The 19,872-nt window shown below is 43.5% G+C and overlaps 1 protein-coding gene across 2 annotated transcripts in view; it reads right to left on the bottom strand.

Moving 5' to 3' along the window:
• Nucleotides 1-19,872, bottom strand: part of ULK2 (unc-51 like autophagy activating kinase 2) — a gene marked incomplete at its 5' end in the record, with an annotated part of 92,814 nt that overhangs the window by 54,362 nt on the left and 18,580 nt on the right. For both annotated transcript variants that reach the window (XM_027773702.1, XM_027773703.1), the window contains 6 exon segments: nt 3,550-3,632; nt 4,979-5,037; nt 6,979-7,080; nt 9,520-9,593; nt 12,745-12,918; nt 19,025-19,061. In XM_027773702.1, the coding sequence (XP_027629503.1) occupies nt 3,550-3,632; nt 4,979-5,037; nt 6,979-7,080; nt 9,520-9,593; nt 12,745-12,918; nt 19,025-19,061 (529 nt within the window).

The raw sequence follows: 19,872 nt of genomic DNA, 5'->3' as shown, positions 1-19,872 counted from the left end.
CCCTACAGAAATGCTAAAGATAGCCTTTCAAGTTGAAATAAAAGCTAGGCAGCAAATCAAGGCATTTTGAAAAAGCAAATATCTCTAAAAAATAAGTAGTTGGTAATTTAAAAACCAGCAGTATTATAATTCTGATTTGTAACTTCACTTTTTTTTAAAGACATTTTGCCTTAGGGTACATGTGCTCACTAGAAAGAGACAAAGACAGTGAGAGGGAAAGTGAGAAATCGCTCCGTAGGGGTGATGGCCACGCTGCAATCCCTTCTACTCCTGGGATCTTGGGCACGCACACCTGACATGAGTTTCAAGACACCAGATCCAGGACTCAACCCACAGTAGGACATGTGGGAGTTCAGCATCGTACCCACTATGCCATCTGCTGGCCCTGTATCCTCACATTTTCTGTCTACAGAATTCAAAAGACAAATGCATTAAAATAATTATAAATGTATGTATTTAAGTGCACTATTAGGTTGACAACAGAAATACCTGAAACTAGGTGATTCACAACTCAGTTTAGAGGTTCCAGATCATGGGCCAAAGTGCCCGTGACTCGAGACTGGGTGCTGTTGGGCAGAGAGGTAACGTAAGCACACCAGGACCAGTGAGCATGCTGGGTACAAAGTGCCCGTGACTCGAGACTGGCTAGACTGGATGCTGTTGGGCAGAGAGGTAACGTAAGCACACCCAGGACCAGCATGCTGGTTACAGAGTAGCCGGGACGCTGTTGGGCAGAGAGGTAACGTAAGCACACCCAGGACCAGTGAGCATGCTGGGTACAAAGTGCCCGTGACTCGAGGCTGGGTGCTGTTGGGCAGAGAGGTAACGTAAGCACACCCAGGACCAGTGAGCATGCTGGCTACAAAGTGCCCGTGACTCGAGGCTGGCTAAGGTGGGAGGTGAACCGTGGCGTGAAGACCCTGTTGTGGGTGACTGCCTGCCTGCCTCTCTCTTTCAGGAGAAATAAACAAACATTACAAACGAAAACAAATTCTGAGAGAATCCATCTAAAGGGCATTAGCAATTACGTAGATAATTATTAAAAACAGTGTATTCTTCTCCTTTCTTCTCTGAACTGATTTAAGAAACAGTTGCATAAAACAACAATTACAGAATTGCATTTTTGGGTTTATAACATATAAAATTAATAAATATGACAATGCTAGCACAAAGGAGGTAGGAAGGGTGTAACAGTATTAGAATAAAAACATTACACTAATCAGTAATTTAAATCCACAAGAAAAAAAGGAAGACTACCAGAAATGGTACATAATTATGCTAATATAAGACTCAGGTATTTTTTTTTCTCTTCCTAGCTTTTTTTTTTTTTTTTTTTAACTTTTTTCAATTGGGTGCATGTACTTCCCACAGATAAAGCAAGAGAGAAGGTAGAAACCACCCCCCACCACCACCCAGGGGGATGGCCACACTGCAATCCCTTCTCCTCCATTCTCCTCTTGGAATTTAGGGCACACACACACACTCACGTGGCATGTTTTCGAGTTGCTGAGTCCAGGACTCAAACCACGCAGTCGGCTATGTAATATCCAGCTGCCTTAACTATCCCGCCACCTGCTGGTCCTCCTCCTACCTTCTTTAACAAGACATAGAGCCGTACACAGCAACACTTGTATCACTGCCTTGTTGAGATCACAATACAGACACAATATATGGGACAGTAACAGCACAAAGAGGGGAGGAAATGGAGGTGTATTAGAACAAAGTTCCTCAGAGCCAGAAGGTGGTATGGAAGTTAAGGGGCTGGATTCCCACACAACTAACTACAATTCAAGTCCCAGATCAGGTGGCTTGAAAATCACACAGGGTACATGTGTGTATGTGCCCAAAATCCTGAGAAGAAAATGGAGGAGAGGGAACTGCGACAGGTTTATCCACCCTGTGAGGTGATTTTCCACTTTCCCTCTCTTTATCTCTCTTTATCTCTCTGGTGAGCTCATGTACCCTATGGCAAAAACCTAAAAAAAAAAAATTAATAATAATAATAATAATAATAAAAGAACAATGTTTCTAAGCCAGTCCTGTGGACTAGTGGTTAAGGAAACTGGGTCCCACATCATTGACTGTTGACTGAGTGGATCAAATCCTGGTACCAGCAGCTTAAAAAACACATCAGCTATGTGTGTGTGTGTACATGTCCAAAATCGCAAGCAGATGGAGAAACAGAAAGAATTGTGGCATGCCCACACCCCCGGGACATGCTTTCTCACTCTACTTTTCTGTCTCTCTCTACCAAGCACATGCAACCTATGCAAAATTTAATGAAGAACAAAGTTTCCATATTTTACTGGAATTCACCTAGTAATTCACAGTAAGCTGTGATAAGATTCATAGTGTAACCCCTGGAGTAGTCATTAAGAAAATAACTCAGCAAGTCGCAAAAAAAACAAACTAAAAATCAATCAAGGAATTTAAATGGTACCCTAGAATATCACCTATTTAATAAATTTCACCTATAAGCCAACAAACCCCAAATATAGTCCTAGCTAGGACCTCTTCTCTAAAACTGGATCCCCTTCTGACATCTGCTTGAATAACCTCTGTCCAACGGTTATGTTAAATTTAACATATCTAACCTAAACTCTTCTGGTCCCGAGTTACTCTATCTACAGTCTTTACATCTCTGCAAGAGGCGAGTCTATCCTCTCAGTTACTCAGGCCAAAAACCGCGAAGTGATCCTTGAGTCTTCTCTTACTCTCATACCGTGCTCTAATCCATCAGTAAGTGCTGTTGCCGCTACCTCCAGAAACACTCAGAATTCATTACTACTCACCCCCTCCATCGCTATGACCCCCATCTAAGCTACATGCGTCTCTTACCTGGGTAACTGCAAGAATGTCTCGCATCTCCCAGCTTCTGACCTGCCCCTCAGACACGGTCTTCTCAAGAAGCTACCAGACTGAGCCTTTTTAAGACATTACACCATCTTCCTCTGTGCAAGACCTTCAAGTGGGCTCTCATCACACTTGAACCCCAAATCTCTAATGGCCTCTGTCTGTCCGTCAAGCTCACACGCATGCTCCCGGCTCGGACCATTTGTTTCGGTGGCTCCTTCTGCCTAAAAAGCTCTTCCCACAGATAACCACATGATTCACTCTCGTTTCGGGTCAATCAACTCTTTGCTCAAATGTAACTTTTTCAGTAAAGTCTTCATGGCTACCTCATTTAAAATTTCCATTCCTACCCTACCACTTCTCTTCCCTATTTTTTCCTCAAGTACTGAGAGCCTTTCAATACAGTATACAAGTATAGTCTATAATTTGTGTATTCTGTGCTCTTTCAAAATATGCTACATGAAGACAGAGATTTTGTTTAGTATTCTCCCCTTTATCTAGAACACAGTGAGCACTCAATAAATATCTACAAATTAGTGAGAGAAAATAGAAAAGTGAAAAGTGAAATAGGAAATAGAAAAGTGAAAGTGACCTTAGTTTTCTTTTGAAATCTCTATAGTATCTTTAAAAAAAAATCTTTTCAAAACACATAAAAATAAAGTTAGAAAGCATGCAAAATTTGAAACTATTTCTTACCAAAGTCCATTCTATCTTTTTGGTTTCTCTGAAGCAAACCCAAAAGGAGATTAGCCAAATAAGGTGATGTTTCTCTGGGAATGCTGGGGGAAAGGAAAAACAAAACAACCTGAATGGTGAGTTAATAGAGGTTATAACATCAGTTTTGCCTTCATTATGGTAACTGAAAATGTGCATGCAATTCCACAAATACTACACTTATACTAAGATGACCATGGTAAAGCCTCATACCATAAAGGGGAAAAAGCACTAAAAAACTGCCTTTGAGAATGGCACCAATTTAGAAGATCCTGGACTATATTTGCTGGGTTAGAATATCTGTAGAATAAAGAATTTCACAAGCGCAGACGATCTTAAGCCTTAACACAACTTCAACCTCATGTTTCAAGTTGCTATAAAGTTCTCTATTAGAAAAAGAGCCACCTCCAATTCTGGAAAACGACAGAGCTTAAATAAATACCAAGTGAAATAACACAACTTCCTAAATCCAACATGAAAATGGCAGGCAATAGAAAAATGAGTAATAGGGACATACATACCATGGAATAAAAACTATAAAAGGATATAAACTACAAACAAGGAAGTGCCAACCTCACTAGCGAGAATTAACTCAGAGTAAGTTAACAGCTATCGGGCCTCCGTGTGAAGCACCGACTGTTAACACCCTCGGTTGGTAAAAGGACGGAAGGAACATTCTCTTACACTGCAGCGATAACTGGGGCAGCCAACTCGAACTGCGTATCTTTCGTTCCAACAATTTTATCTTTGGGAGTCCATCCTAAAGCAGCATAGAAATGCACAAAGGTGTGCACTCTAACTTCACTAGAGTCTGTTGTAGTAATCAAAAAAGTAAAGACAGCAGAGATCTGACTAAGAAAAATATAGTTAATCTAACTAGGTCTTTATGTAGCCATTCAAAAGAACGCAGTGGCTCTCTGTGACAAACTGTGACAGTAACAAAGTCACTACAGCACAATCCACAGAGTAAGAGGTAATTTGTCCTAAACTATGTGTGTGTATAAACACATACATAAGCAAGCACTTAAACACATAAGAACTCCCCCAAAAAGATTTGGGAAGATGTACCACAAACTTTTATCCCTACAGGGCAGGGCAAAGCCAAGGAGAATCCTCTTTTCTACTCTATGCACATCTGTTCTGTTTGCACCTCCCTTCCCACAAGGAGCATGTGTAACTTCTGTAATTTTTTTCTTCTGAATTTACTTAGCATTTTATAAAAAGAAAGAAAATGGGATAGCCTATACAGGTAACTGTGATGTACCAGCAATTTTCTAAATTGTTAAAATAAAAGTTCTCATTCTACTGTCAATTGAAAAAAAAAGAACAGTAAGAGAAATACATAAAACAGAGTTCAAATAAATAACATGTGTTCACAAATAGTAAAACCCATTGTGATGTAAAAACATACTTAGGCATTAAGCTCCGATTTTTTTCGTAGAACATCCTTAGGTCTTGAGGACTATTGGCCTATTTAAAAACAAATGAACAAAAGGGTTAGTTTCCTTTTTTTGGAGAGGTTTTCACTATAGGGCGTGTGTGCTCACCAGAAAGACAGAGACAGACAGAGAGACAGAAAGCGAGAAATCACCCCCCAGGGGGGATGGCCACACTGCAATCCCTTCTCCTCCATTCTCCTCTCGGGATCTTGGACACGCACGCGCACATGCCTGCCCTGAGTGTAAGCCACCAGGTCTAGGACTTGAACTGTGGTCGACTACATGGGAGTCCAGCAATGTAACCATTAGGCCATTTGCTGGTCTCCAAAAGGGTTCATTTCCTAAAAAATGGGGGTAAACTTCCAAATCATACGGTGGATACTCATATTCCTGTTGCAGAACATAGATTCTGAACTTGGAAACCACGCACTTCAGAAGGAGCCATAGCTGGGTAGTAGGACTTGGAAGACCTGAGTGTGTGCTGATTCTGCACATCTAAGTATAAGGCACCTTTTCTGAGGCCACTCAGAGCCTGAAACCGGGGAAAGGTGAAGAACCACTATTTTGGAGGTTACTTGGCCTACTCAATAGGTACATGCTGTTAGATAAAATGTGGGTGTGTCTTACCTTAGGATCACTACGGGTCAAAGGCAGAAAACTCAGAACTAAGCATACTGCCACTGTTCAGTCTCCCCTCAGCACAAGTAGCACCCTTATGATATGAGATGCTAAATTAGTGAAGCCACATCTATCTATACACTATACTGGGAACTTAGAAGTGTTAAACAAGGTAAGGGGTCAGCAGATAACATGGAGGTTAAGGCGGCTGGACCCATATAGCCAACTGCCTGGTTTCTGTCCTGGATCCAGCAGCTTGAAAATCATGCCAGGCACATGTGCTTGCATGGCCATCCTCCTTGGGGGTGATTTCTCATTTTCTCTCTGTCTCTCTGGCAAGTACACATGCCCTATAGTGAAAACTAAAAACAAAAATCAAGACCCAGCCATGATGGCATAGAGGTAGTACATCCCCACGTGATACTGGAGCCACATGGGAGGCTGGGGTTCAGATCCCAGGTCACCTTGAACATGTTAGGCCTGCTCTCAGGTGCCTGTGATCCCAGCTGGCTAGGAGACAGATCGCAGGAAGGCAATACTCTATGGAGAGTGTGTGTCTGCACGCGTGCGTGTATGTCTTTCTCTCAAGAGAAAGCAAACTTTTTTTAAAAAAGTATTTAGCCTTGGGAACCAGCAGTTAGTGTAATGGCTATGTCGCTGGACTCCCACGTAGTCGACCGCGGCTCACGTCCCAGACCCGGTGGCTTAAAACTCACATGACATTAACTTTTTAAAAAATACCATTCTAGGCTAATAATTTTCCTTTTTTAGTTTTCAGACTCAAAAATCTTTGTAATGTAAGAAATTACAGCATGGCAATATAAATTTAAGTCAAAGGGAATCATCATGATTATACTCTATAGAGAGTAGCTTTTGGATAGGATATTGGGAGAGAGGAGAGGAAGAAGGACCCAATATAATTTCTCTAGAGCCTAAACAACCACCTGCCTCTCACCCAGCAATGCTAGGCAAGGAGCTGGATACACAGTTTCCAGTGATCGCCCAGCCCAGCCCCAGCCCTCACGTGGATCCCAGGACCCCACACCAGCAGGAGCGGAGCAGAAAGCACACCCATTTCCCAGCAGGCTGTCAGCCATGGCCCTGACTGTCTCCACCAGCCTGGAAGACACCACCACAGGCTTCACGGTCAGTGCCAACTACAAAGGCGGGCAGTAAAGGGGACGAGCACAGAGGTGCTGGCTCACCACGGCAGGTTCTGCTTGTAACGAAACCCAAGTAGGTCATGGAGGAGCCAAAAACACTGCTTTCAAAGCACTCTTCGTTTTATAAGTCAAAAACAACTGCAAAATCATATGATCTCAAAATAGAAGGCACAAAAAAAATGTCCAGCTACCTGAAAAGGCGGTTTCCCAACGAGGCATTGGTAGATCACTGTCCCTATGCTCCACAGGTCTGCCTTTGCGTCATAGTGTTGAGACATGATGACCTCCGGAGCCTGGTGCAGGAAAGGCCAGGATGCACACACTGTTACTTGCAGTTACTAAGCATACGTTCATCATCTGTAAAGGTCACGTTCCTAACTACTGCAATGTGACAGCTCTCTAAACAAACGAACTGTAATAAAAATAAACTTGGAACTACATTATTATATTAAGATTTACTGGTAAAGCTCAAAAACAAAGCTGCATGCATGAAAAGAAGAAATTATTACAGGCACATAAAGCACAGTGAGAGTATTACAAATAGAGAAAAATTCAGATCAATAATAGGACAGAGGTTCATCCAAGAGCATGAAAGAAGGAAAGGGGACTGTGGAGTCAGGGGAGATTTATAAGAAACCTGAGCTGTCTCTGAAATGCTTCATTCCTTTCTCTTTTATTTGGGGGGGGAAGGTTTTCACTATAGGGCGCGTGCGCTCGCCAGACAGACAGCGAGAGACAGAGAGACAGAAAGCGAGAAATCCCCCCCCAGGGGGGATGGCCACGCCACAATCCCTTCTCCTCCATTCTCCTCTCAGGATCTTGGGCATGCACACACACGTGCCCGGCATGAGTTTAAGCCACCAGGTCCAGGACGGGAACCGTGCGCGAACCATGGTCAACCATATGGAAGTCCAGCGACATAGCTATTATGCCAACTGCTGGTCTCTCATTCCTTTCTTTAAAAAACATCAAGGTGGGACCAGCAGTTAGCATAATGGCTATGTCACTGGACTCCCACGTAGCCGACCACGGTTCGCATCCCGGACCCGGTGGCTTAAAACTCATGCTGGGCGCGTGTGCATGGGTGCCCAAGATCCCGAGAGGAGAATGGAGGAGAAAGGACTGCGGCGTGGCCATCCCCCCTGGGGGGTGATTTCTCGCTTTCTGTCTCTATGTCTCTGTCTGTCTGGCAAGCGCACGCACCCTATAGCAAAAAAAACTCTCAAAAAAAAAAATCACTTTGTCTCTGTCTCTTCAGGGAGTGCATGCCCTCTATAGCAAAAAAATCTTTCTGAAAATAAAAATAAAAATAAAAAATGTCCTGGGCCTGCCAAGTAGTGTGGTGGTTAAGGCAGCTGGCTCCCACGTGGTCAGCTGCACAGTTTGGTCCTGGACCCAGTGGTCTGAAAACCACACCAGTCACATGCGTGTATGTTCATGCCTAAAACTCCAAGAAGAGAGTGGAAAAGAGAGTGCAGCATGTTCTTCCTCCCAGGGGTGTTTTCTCACTTTCTCCCCCCTCCATTTCTCTCCTGCAAGTTAGTGTATGGGCCCTACAGCAAAACTAGAAATAAAATAAAATAAAATGTCCTAAAGGCAAAGGCATTTCTCTGCTGTTTCAAAAGGTATTTTTCCAATTCTCATCAAATGTTGCTTTTTAAATAAACAATAAATCAAGAAAAACATTAAAAAATGTTAAATATATTTAAAGATGATAAAATTTTATTTTCCAGACATATTTTTATTGTCTCTAGTAAGTTTGTAATTGAGTTAATTTCCTTTAATAATCAAAGAAGTCTATCCTATCTACTTTCACACTCAAGAAGTACAAAGTAATTAATTATAAATAGTAAAATTATAAACAAGAAGGCAAATCTAATATTTAAAAGATTCTAACTATGATGACTGGTTTTCCTGATTTTAAAACTGACCTTACTCATAGGTATTCCTAACTGGCCATAAGTCCACCTAAAGCTTAGAACTAAAACAGGCACTTATTTCGCACGACTGTGAAGCTCCAGAGTTAGGTCCAGAGTCCAGGCTACTTCATGCTAGTTCCTAAGTTTTACAGCCTAGCCCTGCTATACCTGATAATAACTATATGGAAAGACAGAAAGAAAAGATACTATTTTTCGACTTTAGAAGTGAGACTGGGACCAGCAAGTAGCGCAGTGGTTAAGGTGCCAGACCTCCCACGTTGCCAACCACAGTCCGAGTTCCAGACCTGGCGGCTTGAAACTCACGCCAGGCATGTGCATGCATGCCCAAAATCTGTCTCTCTGGTGAGTCCACATGCCCTATAGCAAAAAAATCCCCCTTAAAAAAAAGTGAGGCTGATGGAAAAATCTTCTGTACCTTGCCAAGTGAGACAGCATGCCAAAGATGAGCATCACCCAGAGCTGAAGAGGTGCCCCCAAAGGATGTCTTTTAAGCATTCACAACAGCACACATCTACGTACAGCATGAGTGCACTTCATGAATTTTTTTAAGTTACTCTAATAGGAGATTAGATTCTGCCATAACAACCAAGCTTTTTAAAAAATAAACACAAATGGGCAAAAATGATTTACTTTCACAATCCACTCTGTACTGTAGCACTATCAGTAATATAATTATCATCGGTAATAATAACTAACAGTTCAGATGACATATAAAATCACATCTTACGACTTAGAAATGAGCATTATACGCACATTCCAGTGCTTTAGCCACGCGAGGATGCAAACACTCACCATGTACATCGGGGACCCGCACAGGGTTGCAGCCATCATGTTACTGTGTAGGTAACGAGCAAAACCAAAATCCGCTATTCCAAAAAAGAAGTAGAAAAAACAATTATTTCTTTGCTCACACTTAACACAGATTGTATGATTCTTTAGACACAAAAGGAGGCACAAAAGAACTGTAAAAAAACAGCTTATTAAGACTCTCCACCAGGCAGGATGGTTAAGGGAGTTGGACTTCCACAAGGCCGACCATGGTTCGAGTCCCAGACCAGGCAGCTTGCTTTCTCACTTTCTCTTTCTCTCTCTCACTCTGTCCCTCTCTGATTAAAATAAATAAATATAAAGAAAGTTCAATAAAATAATTTTTTAAAATAGTTTATTGATTAAAAAAAAAAAGACTCTCCATCAGGACCAACAAATGGCATAATGTTTATGTCACTGGATTCCCACATGGCCTGAAACTTACACCAGGTGCAGGGGCGTGTATGCCCAAATCCTGAGAAGAGAATAGAGAAGGGACTGTGGCATGGCCATCCCCCCAGGGGGTGATTTCTCATTTTCTGTCTCTCTGTCTCTGTCTCTGCAGTGAATGCATGCATCCTATCTCTCTTTAAAAAGACTGTCCACAAAGAAAAGAGTAAAGACTATTCACCTAAATTTCAACAACCTAAAATAAAATAGCAATTATGGGGGCCAGCAGCCCAGTGATGATTGCATCACTGGACTCCCATGTAATTGACTGCAGCTCAAGCCTTGGACCCTGAGGCTTCAAACTCATGCTGGGTGTGTGTGCGCTCGTGCCCCAAATCCTGAGAGAATGGAGGAGAAGGGATTGCTGCGTGGCCATCCCCCCAGGGGGTGATTTCTCGCTTTCTATTTCTCTGCCGCTCCAGTAAGCACATGCGCCCTATAGCAAAAATCTCTCTTTTAAAAAAAAATAGCAATTATAAATCCTACAAGTAACTGCTCCATTCACTTTGCAATCAAGGAGCACCAAGCTTTGTAAGTGAAGGTACTAACATAGTAAATGGTTCATTAGTAAAGCTCTCATTAGGACCAGCAGATGGTAATTAAGTTACTGGATCCCATACGGCTGACTACACAGTTCTAGTCCTGGACCCGGTGGCTTGAAAAACATGTTGGACGTGTGTGTGTCTGTGTTTGCCCAAAATTCCAAGAGGATAATGGAGAAGGGACTGCAGCGTGGCCATCTCCCCTAGGGGGGAGGGGTAGGTGATTTCTCACTTTACCTCTCACTGTCTGTCTCTCTGTCCCCCAGCACACATGTCCTAAGGCAAAAACCTCTACCAATAAAATTAAGTAAAGCTCTCATTAAATGCCAACATCAGGGCCAGCAGGTGGTTCAAGTGCTGGATTCCCACATGGCTGACCACAGTTCAAGTCTCAGATCTAACGACCTGAAAACCACAGCAGGTACGTGTGTGTGTGCCCAAAATCCCAAGACAATGGAAAAGGGATTGCAGCATGACCATCCAACCTGTGGGGTTTCTCACTTCCCCTCTCTTGGCCCTATGGTAAAAACCTTTTTAAAAAAAAAAAGTCAATACCAGGACCAGCCTGGAGGTCAGGCGCCTGTGAGTGTATGCCCAAATCCCAATGGGAGGAGAAATGGAGGAAAAAGGACTGCAGTGTGACCACATCCCACTGGAGGATGCTCATTCTCTCTCTCTGACAAGCGCCTGTACGCTTTGGCAAAAACAAACAAACAAAAAAAAAAAAACACACAAAACACAAACAAATATCAACACATCTGTGTAAACAGTTTTTTCCTTACCAATTGTTTCAAATAAATTTTTAGATACAGGAGCACTAAGCGACTGCCGAAGGCTGAACTAGGTGAGCTCAGAGCCCCACGTCAAAATCCCATGGGCTGTACAGAAGCAGGAGGATTAATTGGCTGCCAGTAACTGTATTACATCAGCTTCCCTCTGGAGAGAAGCAGAGCTTGCTGTGGGGATTCAAAGGCAGACTAGCTCCCGGTATGGGCGCCCTGGCCCTGTCTGAGACTTAGCAAATGCTGCCAGTGATGTACAGGTTTCACATAACTGAACGGACCTCACTGAACTCAAAAACATTTTCAAAATTTTGGGATCAGCAGAGGGCGTAACTGTTATGTCACTCAACTCCTATGTAGTCAACAGTGGTTCGAGTTCTGGACCTGGTAGCTTAAAACTCACGCCAGGCGCATGTGCGTGCGTGCCCAAGATCCTGAGAGGAGAATGGAGGAGAAGGGACTATGGCATGGCCATCCCCGCTAGGGGTGATTTCTTGCTTGCTGTCTCTCTGTCTCTCTCTGTCTCTCCAGCAAGAGCATGTACCCTACAGCAAACATCTTTCTAAAAAAAATTTCATCTATAAAATCTGTCATTCTAACAAAGCTAAACTAAAAAAAAAACACTAGGTTTCAGGCTGGCTCCTTGGTATAGTGATAATGTACTCCTTAAGAAAAGACAAATTCGCTTGGCTACTAATGAGTTTGAATGCCCAGCCTGGTGACCTCCAGCAGGAGTGTGGCCATGCTTCAAAAGGCTGGAGCGGGAACCAGCAGTTAGCGTAATGGCTATGTTGCTGGACTCCCACGTAGTTGACCGCGGTTGGCGTCCCAGAACCGGTGGCTTAAAACTCACGCCAGGCGCATGTGCGTGCGTGCCCAAGATCCTGAGAGGAGAATGGAGGAGAAGGGATTGCGGCGTGACCATCCCCTCTGGGGGCTGATTTCTCGTTTTCTGTCTCTCTGTCTCTCTCTCTGTCTGTCTGGCGAGCGCACGCACCCTATAGCGAAAACCTCTCAAAAAAAAAACAAAAGGCTGGAGCAAGAGAATCACGTGACTAGAACCAGTGTATATGTCTATCTTACTCTAACATGGGGGTGCATTATCAGGAATAAAGAATAAGTATGTATACTGTGTCTTGGCCTAGCTGCTTTAGTGCAGCTATAATGCAGTACCCTGCAAGGCTGGAAGTCACGTGGCTGACTGCTGGGTCAGCCTAAAAACACCTTGCACACACAGGTGCCCAAGGTCCTGAGACCGAGGGCTGGGGAAGGGGATTGCAGTGTGATGAGACTCTGCTGCTGACGGCACTCCTCTTCCTCGCTCTCGTACGTGCGTGCACATGCACACTTGCACATGTTCTGTCATAACACAAAGAAAATTTAAACCACTGAGTCTCAAAAAAATCCTTTCTATGAAACAAAAGGTGGCCATTTACCTATTTTGATGCGAATACCACTGATGCTTGACTTCCTGCGACTGGTGTAGGACAACAAGATGTTCTGTGGTTTGAGATCCCGGTGGATGATCCCTTTGCTGTGAAGGATGCGCATGGCGGCTGCGATCTGATGCAGAAACACTCTGATGGTATCTTCGCTGAGAGTTCCTTTAGCTGGCAGAAAGGAGTCACATAAATATTTAAGCATACAAATCAAATACCATCTGTAAATTCCACCAACAGAATTGAGTTGTGAAGGGAATAAGGGACGAGGATTCACATTTATTCTTTTTTTTTTACATTAATAATTGAAGTCTATGAAGAGGTATCAGGTTTCTCGACAACTGCAATCAATCTGCTGGACAGAGAACTGACCTGCATTTTCATCTTTTGTTTGCACAGCACCTTTGCTTCTCCTTTCCCATTTTTACTTCTGAAGCTGCCCACATTACTCGGAACACAGTAGGTGTTCAGCAAAAGAGAGCAAAATCTCTTTTACAAATTAAAAAATAAGTTCCCCAGGGAGACCAGCAGGTGGCGTGGTGGTTAGAGCGCTGGACACTCCTAGAGCCGACCGCGGTGCAAGTCCTGGATCTGGCGGCTTGCTTTCCCACTTTCCCTCTGCTCGCTCACTCACTCTCTCTCTCTCTCATCAAATTAAAATAAATGAATAAATAAAACTGAATAAATAATTCTTAGAAAAATAGTAAGTTCCCTTTCATATCAGTCAAATGTCTGGGACAAACGTCCAACCATCACACACACACAAATTAAAAACCGGTGAGATCCTTGAACAGACAGAGAGGCCTGGACACTGCTGTCACCAGCACTGCCAGGGGTCTGGGTCCTCACATCTTCTCTTACCTTCGCTCTCTTGCTGCTCCAGCACCCCCATCCCACCACAGGATCTTTTATAACTACAGACACCTTTCAGAAGTATTTCTTTTTTGGGGAGGTTTTTGCTATAGGGCGTGTGTACTCACCAGAAAGACAGCGAGACAGAAAGCGAGAAATCACCCCCCCGGGGGGATGCCCACGCCACAATCCCTTCTCCTCCGTTCTCCTCTCAGATCTTGGGCATGCACGCACATACACCCGGTGAGTTTAAGCCACTGGGTCCAGGACTCAAACCACGGTCGACTACATGGGAGTCCAGCGACATAGCCATTATGCTAACTGCTGGTCCCAACACCTTTCAGAAGTATTTTAAGCTATCTCACTACTACATAGAGGGAACATAAAATCATTTAGGGGTGGTCACGACCCAGTGGAGCTGGGGCACTTCTGTGCAGGCTGGATCATGTAACAGCCAACAGCCTGGTCTGGAGTCAGGCTATCTTGGCTCAAAACCCAGCTCCTCTGCTCACTGCATGACCGGGAAGACGACCCCTCTGTGCCCACATCCTCATCTATAAAAGCCTAATAAGAGACTAACCACATGAGGCTGTTATGATAATTAAACAAGAAAAAACATTTAGGGTTGGCTCAGTTGTGCAGTGTATAGGAAGTGGGATCCCACATGACCAACCACAGTTGGAATTTCAGCCCCAGTGGCTTGAAAACACAACAGCCGTGTGTGTGCGTTCCCTAAGTCCCACAAGACAGAAAGATGGAGAAGGGGTTACGGCATGACCACACCCCACTGGAGGGTGCTTTCTCCCTCTCTCTATCTGGCAGGCACACAGACCCTCTGGCAAATGAGAAAAAAATAATTAAAGAAGACTTTAGAGAAAGTACCTAATATACACTTAAACACAGAAAGTACACAAATAAAGACCTTTCATTGATGTCAAAGTCACAAGTATAATTCTTTGAATCTACTCAAAGGATTCACTATCCAGAAGCTTTTTTAACCCTTTGTGAGCATACTTATGTCCATGTAATTCTTAGAATATGTTTGACTTTTCCATTTGTACTTAAGAAAAATAAAACTAATAATACCTGAAACAAGTGAAATACGGTTTAAAAATCATTTTTGATGACGTGTTAAGGGACATTTAATGTCCTTAACATTGTCAAAACAAATAAATCTCCTTGGTTAAAAGCAATGCTTTTTTTCTGTAAGGGCTGTTTTTAACCTATCTCTCTCCTTTTATAATTTTTGGGTTCTTTACCTGAGGCTCACTGTAAAAAAAATTTAAAAGAGCAAAATCTTCTATAACCTGTCCCTTGGAGATAAACACTGTTAAGCATTTGGAGTGAATTCTTCCAAGATCTGCTTCCTTGCAGATACCAACATATATTTTTGCTTATGTGTGGGTGAGTCAAATTACTGGGATTTTGTTTTTGTAACATATTGCTTAAATCACATTGCGATAACTAAAATGGCTAGTATATTTTTTCCCATTTCATTCACTTACAGAATTTCCATTTTAGAGCTTAGAATAATTTTGCTACTTTAAAATGACTGCAAGTGCTTATGTCTTTGCCCCATGACGTACTAATGGACGTACATAAAGTTTATCCAATTCAGAATCCAAATTCTAAAACTATTCCCATGGGGAGAAATGTCATAATTCGTTCATGAGCACATGCTATAGTAAAAATGTATCAGCTTTCAACATAATCCCAGGAACTGCAATTCTCACATTAAAAACAAAATTGTAAAGGTATTTCCAACATCCCAACTCCCTCAAATGCGTTCCTGAGCAAGTTAACACTGAGAAAGTAGGCTTCCCCATAACTGCCACACTTGTAACTACAAGTGACAATAAAGTACAACTTACTAATAGCTTAGAAGGTGTTCTACTTCAAACAAACTACAGTTGATAGAATTTACTTTCTACCTTTTGAAAACATGAAAGGCATTTTTATTCATCAGAGTAAACTGAAAAACCATGAGACTGGCCCTGCAGCGCAGCAGTTGTGCTGGATCCCACATAGCCAACCAGAGTTAGAGCCCCAGCTCCAGGGGCTTGAAAAGCACACGATGGCTGTGAACGCACACGCTTGTGTGCCCTGGTGAAATGGCGAACTGGAGGAAGGAGGACTGTGGTGTGACGGGGCTGGGCTGCACTGGGGGGTGTGCTGGCTCATGCACACTCCCTCGTGCCTAAAGGACGGACTAAATGACCACACTGTAATACAATGCACCCGCCCTCAGAGACATTCCAGACCTCTCAGACCAGTGCTCGCCAACAGAAATGTAACGTGAGCCACACATGTAACTTATCTTCTACAGGCTACATTTTTTTAAGATTTATTTTTTATTTTTATTTTTTTCAGGTTTTTTTGCCATAGAGCATGGGTGGTCACCAGACACAGACTGGGAGAGGAGAAAGTGAGACATCACCCCCCCAGGGGTGGCCACACAGCAATCCCTCCTCCTCCTCCCAGAATTCTGGGCATGCCCACACACGCATCTGCCATGACTTTCAAGTTGCCAGGTCTGGGACTCAAACCACAGTTGGTCATATGGGAGTACCCTAGTGGCTGCATTTTAAAAAGCGAAAAGTGGGACCAACAGGTGGCATGGTGGTGAAGGTACTGGATCCTACATGGTCAACTTTGCAGTTTGAGCCCTGGACCCCCTGCCTTGAAAAACATGCCAGTGCATGTGCATGCATGCCCAAAATCCAGAAAGCAAACTGGAGACAGGACTGTGGTTTGACTATCCCCTGGGGAGGTGACTGCTCACTTTTCCTCTGTCTCTGGCAAGAGCATGGGCCCTATGGCAAAAACCTAAAAAAGAAATCTAATCACGTTTTTCTGATTAAGTATTCAAACTCTAGTGTGTGTTTTACTCTTTCGTTATTTGTTTTTGTAGAGATTTTTGCTATAGGGCACATGCGCTCACTGGAGAGACGGAGAAAGACTGAGAGACAGAAAGCGAGAAATCAGCCCCCGGGGGGATGGCCACACCGCAATCCCTTCTCCTCTACTATCCTTTCAGGATCTTAGGCACATATGCATATATGCCCGGTTTGAGTTTTAAGCCACCAGGTCCAGGACTCGAACCGCAGACGACTACATGGGAGTCCATTTCGTAACCATTTCACCATCCGTGGTCCCGCATTTCACTCTTACACATCCCTATCTGCCACATTTTTAGAGCCCCATGTGTTCAGTTGCTACAATTCCTAAGGACCAGAATTTCTTTGACATGCCTTTTAGAAACGTTTGCAAACCACAAGAGATTCCCTGGACTATGGCAGGGAGACCAAGAGGTCAAAAACAAAATCTCACAGCAAGGGAGTGATGTAGGCACTGGAACCAGAAGCCCACGTGCTCAGGCTGACTCCGACGTCCAAGTCCCTAAGCTTGTCACCGCTCGGTGGCATGTCCCAATTACGCTGCTCCAGAATGTCAAATGCGGGGCTCCACGGGACAGGGCTGCTGCTGGCGCTGACTCTGCCACACTACTACATCAGCAGCACCCCTGCTAATGAAACGAACTGCCTAGTGAGGGCTCTGTGCTGTCAGTGCCCCTCGTCTGACCCAGTGAAGGTGTGCTCACTGGGACACTAAGGAGGTCAAGGGACTCAACACTCAGAAGGAGACAAGAGGGCACAGCAAGGTGCTTTCTAACTCAATTCCCTCCCACTGGCAGTGAGTGAAAGTGCCAGTTCCCTGCATTCTGTCTACTAATAACTGACTCTTTTTTTTTTACTTAACAGATTTTTTTTCTCAATCACCAAATGTAAGGCAACAGTTATCTCTAGGGTAGAGACAGGAATGGGACTGCAGAAGGGCTTACAGGGAGCTCTGCCTGCATTTATAATTCCCTTATTTATAGAATTTGTAATACCCAGTGGGGGACACATTCCAAGACCCCAGTGAATGCCTGATATTGGCTTTTCCTATACATGAATACCAATGATATAGATTAATTGATAAATTGAGCACAGGAATAGATTAACCACAACAAAAAAATAGAACAATTATAACAACGTACCATAACAAAAATCATATGAATGCGGTCTCTCTCAAACTATCTTACTGTACTGTATCTTACTGTACTATTTTTAGATCATGTCAACAGCAGGTATCTGAAACCAGAAAGTGAAACCACAGACCAGAGAAGGACTGCTGTGCTCCATACTGTAGAGATTTTTAAAGTCTCACTCTGAACTGTGCTCCCTGATTACTGGTGAAACAACCTTTTTACATGTTTTCTTCTGAAACCTGTCCATACCTTCTCTGTGAGTTTTCGTTGCAGTCTCGGCGCTTTCCTCATCAAATGCCATCATCTGTTTATAGGCCGAATGAAGTAGTCTTGTACTGTCTTTCTGCATGTTTCCCCTGCATCTTTTCTGTGCTGAACAAGTCAAGGCTGGCCTCATTTACTGCAGCACCATTAAAAAGTAAATACTTAGAGGGACACAAGTTGGGGCCAGCCCTGTAGTGCAGTGGTTAAGCCCTGCACATAGGAAGCCAGATCCCACAAGGCCGACCTCGGTTTGAATCCCAGACCCAGTGGCCTGACAGGATGGAAAACCGGAGGAAACATGACTGCATTATGACCACACCTCATTGAGGGGTGCTTTCTCTCTCCCTCACTTTATGCCACAATAACTTTAATGTTATACCTCTTACCCCTTATGGTGATGCTGGGTGTTTTGTTTTAATTACAAGAAAGATTTCTTGGATACTTTCTTCCATTATGATTTTTTCATTTTGAAAGAAATGCACAATATTAAAGGTTCATGGATGATGGCAACCAGTGCAGCCTTTTGAAAGAGAGGTCCTGGGGACCAGCAGTTAGCCTAATGGCTATGTTACTGGACTCCCATATGGTCAACTGCGGTTCAAGTCCTGGACCCAGTGGCTTAAACTCACGCCGGGCACATGTGTGTAAGTGCCCAAGATCCTGAGAGGAGAATGGAGAAGGGATTGCAGCGTGGCCATCCTCCCTGGGGGGTGATTTCTCACTTTCTGTCTCTCTGTCTCTCTCTCTGTCTTTCTGGTGAGAGCATGCGCCCTATAGCAAAAACATCCTCCAAAAATAAATAAATAAATAAATAAATAAATAAATAAATAAGAAAGAAAGAAAGAAAGAGAAGTCCTATTGGTTTCTCCTCCCCTGGGAAGATCACCCATGTCTCAAAAGCTGTCAGAGAGGCCGGTAAAAAGTTAAGTACTTATACACGAGTAAGGTTTAAGAACAAAACCACAACAAACAAGAGTTGGTCAGCAAAGTGACAAGTTAAATACATCAATATTTATTGAATATTTCTATACAAGTGCAGGAGACAGGAGAAGAGTATTTCAAGAGTACCTGTCAGGAATGAACAGGCTGCAGTCCTACCTTTACTGAACACTGACACACACACAAAATTACCTTGCAAATAATCTGCCAGGTCTCCACCATTGCAATACTGACATAAGAAAGAAAAAGTAATTAAAAATAAGGATATAGGTTCAAGATGAATTCAATACATTCTCAGTATATTATAATTAAAAAGTCACTTCCTAAATATAAATCAAGTGCAGGCCCAGCCTGATGGCATAGCCAGCTGCGCACTGAACTCAGTGCTGGAAGCCATTGAGCTGGACAAGGGTTTCGGTCCTTATTCCAAGTGACCTAAAACATGCCAGGCACATACATGTGTGTCGAAGATCTTGATGAGCTACAGGGCTGGGAGAAGGGAATTATGGCATGACCAGACCCTGCTGGTGAGGCTCTCTCTCTTTCTCTTTCTCTTGTGCATGTACCCACACCCTCTATCATGAATAAAATAAACTTAGAACAATCTAGGGCCAGCAGATAGCATGGTAGTTAATGTGGCTGGACCCCACACGGCTGACTGTGAGATCTCAAAGACATACTAAGCTTGTGTTCATGCCCAAAATCCCAACGGAGAGACAGAGGAGGGACTGTGGCATTCCCATCACTCCTGAGGGGTGTTTTCTCACTTTCCCTCTTCTCTGTCTCTGTCTGGTGAGAGCATGCGCCCTCTAGCAATTAAGGGGAAAAAAAAAATCTAGTCTCGGAACAATCTGTGTAGTGGTGGTTCAGGAGGCTGGATCCAAAATGGCCAAACTGTGCAGTTTGAGTCCCAGACCTGGTAGCTTGAGAAACACAACAGGCACATATGTGTGCATGCTTAAACCACAAAAGGAGGGAGAAATGGAGGAGGGATTGTGGCTTGGCCATCTCCCGTGCTTTCTCGCATTCTCTCTGTCTCT

Source organism: Tupaia chinensis, unplaced genomic scaffold (genome assembly GCF_000334495.1).
Source record: "Tupaia chinensis unplaced genomic scaffold, TupChi_1.0 Scaffold000365_1, whole genome shotgun sequence".
Lineage (NCBI taxonomy): Eukaryota > Metazoa > Chordata > Mammalia > Scandentia > Tupaiidae > Tupaia > Tupaia belangeri.
This window is presented reverse-complemented; position numbering and strand designations above follow the sequence as displayed.